Consider the following 3,999-nt stretch of genomic DNA (forward strand, 5'->3'; position numbering starts at 1 on the left):
CCATGTAATCGCACAATATTGTCCATGTATATGGTAGCCAATTTTTCCAGATTATAATTCATGCGGACAGGTAGAAAATGTGCAGATTTGGTGAGTCTATCTACGATTACCCATATTCCATTATGACTTTGCCTAGACTTTGGTAAACCTACCACAAAATCCATGGAAATATGTTCCCATTTCCATTCTGGAATTTCCAAGGGTTGAAGAAGTCCTCCAGGCCGTTGATGTTCAGCTTTAACTTGTTGACAGACCTGGCATCTAGAGATGTATTCTGCTACATCCTTCTTCATTCCGTTCCACCAGAAATTTTTCTTTAAATCTCTGTACATTTTTGTACTGCCGGGGTGGACCGAAAATTTTGATTTATGTGCTTCAGACATTACTTCCTGTCGAAGATTCTCGATGTTTGGTACACACAATCATCCTTTCATTCACAAAACTCCCTTCTCGTCTATATGAAGATCTTGTGACTTCTTTTCTTTGACTTCTTCTTTAAGTTTTGTCAAAGTGGGATCTTGATTCTGTCTTAATTTGATTGTTTCTTGAAGGCATGGTTGTGCAGAAAGTGAAGCTAGGATCACTTTACCCATGTTTTTCCTACTTAAAGCATCAGCTACCTTATTTGCCTTGCCCGGGTGATAGCTTATTGTTAAATCATAATCTTTTAACAATTCAATCCATCTTCTCTGCCTCATGTTCAATTCTTTCTGTGTGAACAAATACTTGAGACTTTGATGATCTGTGAAGATCTCGCATTTGGCGCCATAAAGATAATGCCTCCAAATTTTTAAGGCAAAAACTACCGCAGCTAGTTCGAGGTGGTGAGTAGGATAATTTTTCTCGTACGGCTTCAATTGTCTTGATGCATATGCGATTACTCTTCCTTCTTGCATGAGTACGCATCCTAAACCATCTTTTGATGCGTCACTGTAAATGGTAAAGCTTTTGTCCTCAGTGGGTAGAACCAGTACTGGTGTAGATGCAAGCTTTTCCTTGAGCGTTTGGAAGCTCTTTTCACACTCCTCACTCCAGTTAAATTTTGAGTTCTTTTGTGTGAGTTTTGTAAGAGGCGTAGCTATTGAAGAGAAACCTTCAACAAATTTTCGATAGTAACCTGCCAATCCCAGAAAGCTTCGAATTTCAGTTACTGTCTTAGGTCTTGGCAAGCCAGTGATTGCTTCCACCTTTTTAGGGTCCACGGATACTCCTTCTTTTGAAATGATATGACCTAAGAAAGTCACACTTTTTAGCCAGAATTCGCATTTCTTGAATTTCGCGTATAACTATTTTTCTCTCAACATCTGAAGAGTCAGGTGAAGATGTTCTTTGTGATCCTCTTCACTTGGGGAATATACGAGAATGTCATCGATAAATACCACCACAAATTTGTCGAGAAATGGCTTGAATACTCTGTTCATGAGATCCATTAAAGCTGCTGGAGCATTTGTCAATCCAAATGGCATTACCGTAAACTCATAATGGCCATATCTTGTTCTGAAAGCTGTCTTTGGAACGTCTTCTGGTTTGACCATCAGTTGATGATATCCTGTCCTCAAATCCAGCTTGGAAAATACTGTGGCTCCTTTGAGTTGATCGAAAAGATCATCTATCCTTGGAAGAGGATATCTGTTTTTGATTGTGATCTTGTTGAGTTCTCTATAATCGATACACAATCTCATGCTTCCATCTTTTTTCTTTACAAATAAGACTGGAGCTCCCCAAGGAGAGACACTTGGTCTGATTTGTTTCTTGTCTAACAACTCTTGGAGTTGTTCTTTTAGCTCATTGAGTTCTGCTGGAGCCATTCGATAGGGTGCCTTTGATATTGGTGTAGCACCTGGTACCAAGTTAATCTCGAATTCTATCTCACGGTCCGGGACCATTCCAAGTAGCTCTTCTGGAAAGACATCCGAAAATTCTTGTACTACTGGAATATCTTCTATCTTGAGCTCGACTCCTTCTTTTACTTCATTTACCATTGCTAGGTAAACTATTTCTCCAGACTTCATGGCTTTCCAGGTTTGAGATGCAGAAAGGAGGGATTTACGTTTCTTAGCCTTGCCATGGTATGTGATTTCTTTTTGGCTTGGAGTTCGGAGTTTGATAATCTTACGCCGACAATCTACTATTGCATGACTCTTGGATAACCAATCCATTCCCAGAATAATGTCGAACTCCACCATGTTGACTTGAATCAATTCAGCGTTGAATGTGTGTTCATTGATATATACTATGCAGTTCCGATGTATCTTATGTGTTTCAATTGTTTTACTGGTGGGAGAAGCAATTCTAAAAGGTTCAACAAGTATCTCTAGTATAAGCCCTAACTTCTTAGTGAATCTCTTAGAAATAAATGAATGAGTGGCACCACAGTCAAACAACACATAAGCTGAAATTTTATTGATTATAATGGTACCTGCCACGACATCGTTTGAATCATCTGCCTCTTCTTGAGTTATGGCAAACATACGAGCATTGGTTTTATTCTCTTTTGGTTTGTTGGGGGGTAGCATTAGTGTCTGACCATGTCTTTTTCTTTAATGGTTCAGGACAATTAGCAATTCGGTGTCCCTTCTTCCCACAATTGAAACAAGCACCAGTGTTCCTTCGACATTCTCCAATGTGTCGGTAGTTGCATAATGGACACGGTTTTATGCTTGAGAATGTCGTGTTTGAATTGGAAGGAGTTCCCTTGAATGGTCCACTCGATTGGTTTGACCTTTTAACTGGTTGTTTACCTTGAAAAGATTGTCCCGTGAGAGGTCGTTTATTTTTATTTTCATCTTCTCGGCGCTTGATATCAGTCTCAGCTCTAATGGCTGCTCCCATTAAATCATCAAAACCTGTGGGTTGGTAAACTGCCAGAGCTGATTGGATACGGCTGTTCAGACCACGTTTGAAACAATGCATCTTCAGGATATTATCTGCCATGATGGCAGGAGCATAGGTTCCAAGGGAGTTGAATTTAGAAGTGTACTCCACAACAGACATATCCGGGGTTTGAGTAAAATTCTCAAATTCACTCAACAATTTTAATCTCAACTCTGCTGGATAGTATTGTTTCAAGAATGCTTCTCGAAATCTTTGCCATGTGATTTGTCCGACTTCTGTCATATTTGCTGAGATTGTCTCCCACCATTTGGCCGCTTTTTCTTCTAAGAATGGTGTCACCACAGTCACTTTTAGTTCATTTGGCACTTCAAGCAATTGGAGTTGTGTCTCAATATTCTTGAGCCAGCTTTGACCAACTTCTGGGTCAGGGTTGCCGTCAAACGTTGGGACTCGATTCCTCCGAAGAGATTCATAATGGTGTTTGATTCCATTCGGTAGTGGAGGTGGTGGTGGCTGATTAGTGTTGGTATTTAAATGGCTCATTCCTTGGAGGGTTGTTTCCACAATGGTTGCTATTGCCATTAAATCTTCTCTGCTAAGGCCAACTCTTGCTGCTGCTGGTGTATCTTCGTTGTTATTGTTGTTGCAATCATTGTTGCGATTGGCATATCGCGGGTTGCGGTTGCTACGATGGGGTCTCTCTGCCATTTCCTACACGTATGAGAATTTCTAAGAGGTCTGAATAATGATGTACAAAAATATTGAAGATTATCTCAGATACGAAATCAATCAAGGAATAGATCAAATAAATTTTTTATTGATTCCAATGAAAAGGAAAAGCAATACAAATCAAAGTTTTCAGAAGTGCAATGATAAGAAGTAAAAGAGAGGAAATGTATTATCAATCATTATTACAAATAGTCACGACACTAAATACTCAATCATCTAAAACCTCGCCATCTCCTAATACTTCATCTTCCATATGTTCTTCTACCGGTTCTACTTCCGGCTCCAATGCCATAATGATGGCATCCTCAAGATGATGAACATAATTCTGTAATTGTTCATTTTGCATAGTCAAATTGTGCACTGAATTCTGTAGTTCTTGAATGGTTGCCTCATCTTGCCGACGACGTTGATTTTCCATCAGTATACTTTGTTGAA

General features: G+C 39.5%; 1 protein-coding gene across 1 annotated transcript; it reads right to left on the minus strand.

Moving 5' to 3' along the window:
• Positions 1-434: 434 nt before the first annotated feature.
• LOC140839109 (uncharacterized) lies at positions 435-2,471 on the minus strand. Its single transcript, XM_073205743.1, has 2 exons — positions 1,841-2,471; positions 435-1,231 (listed from the first exon to the last, which is right to left on the minus strand). Exons 1-2 carry the CDS (start codon positions 2,469-2,471, stop codon positions 435-437), a joined length of 1,428 nt encoding a protein of 475 aa, XP_073061844.1.
• Between the last annotated feature and the right edge of the window lie 1,528 nt (positions 2,472-3,999).

Source organism: Primulina eburnea, chromosome 8 (genome assembly GCF_022965805.1).
Source record: "Primulina eburnea isolate SZY01 chromosome 8, ASM2296580v1, whole genome shotgun sequence".
NCBI classification, from domain to species: Eukaryota; Viridiplantae; Streptophyta; class Magnoliopsida; order Lamiales; family Gesneriaceae; genus Primulina; species Primulina eburnea.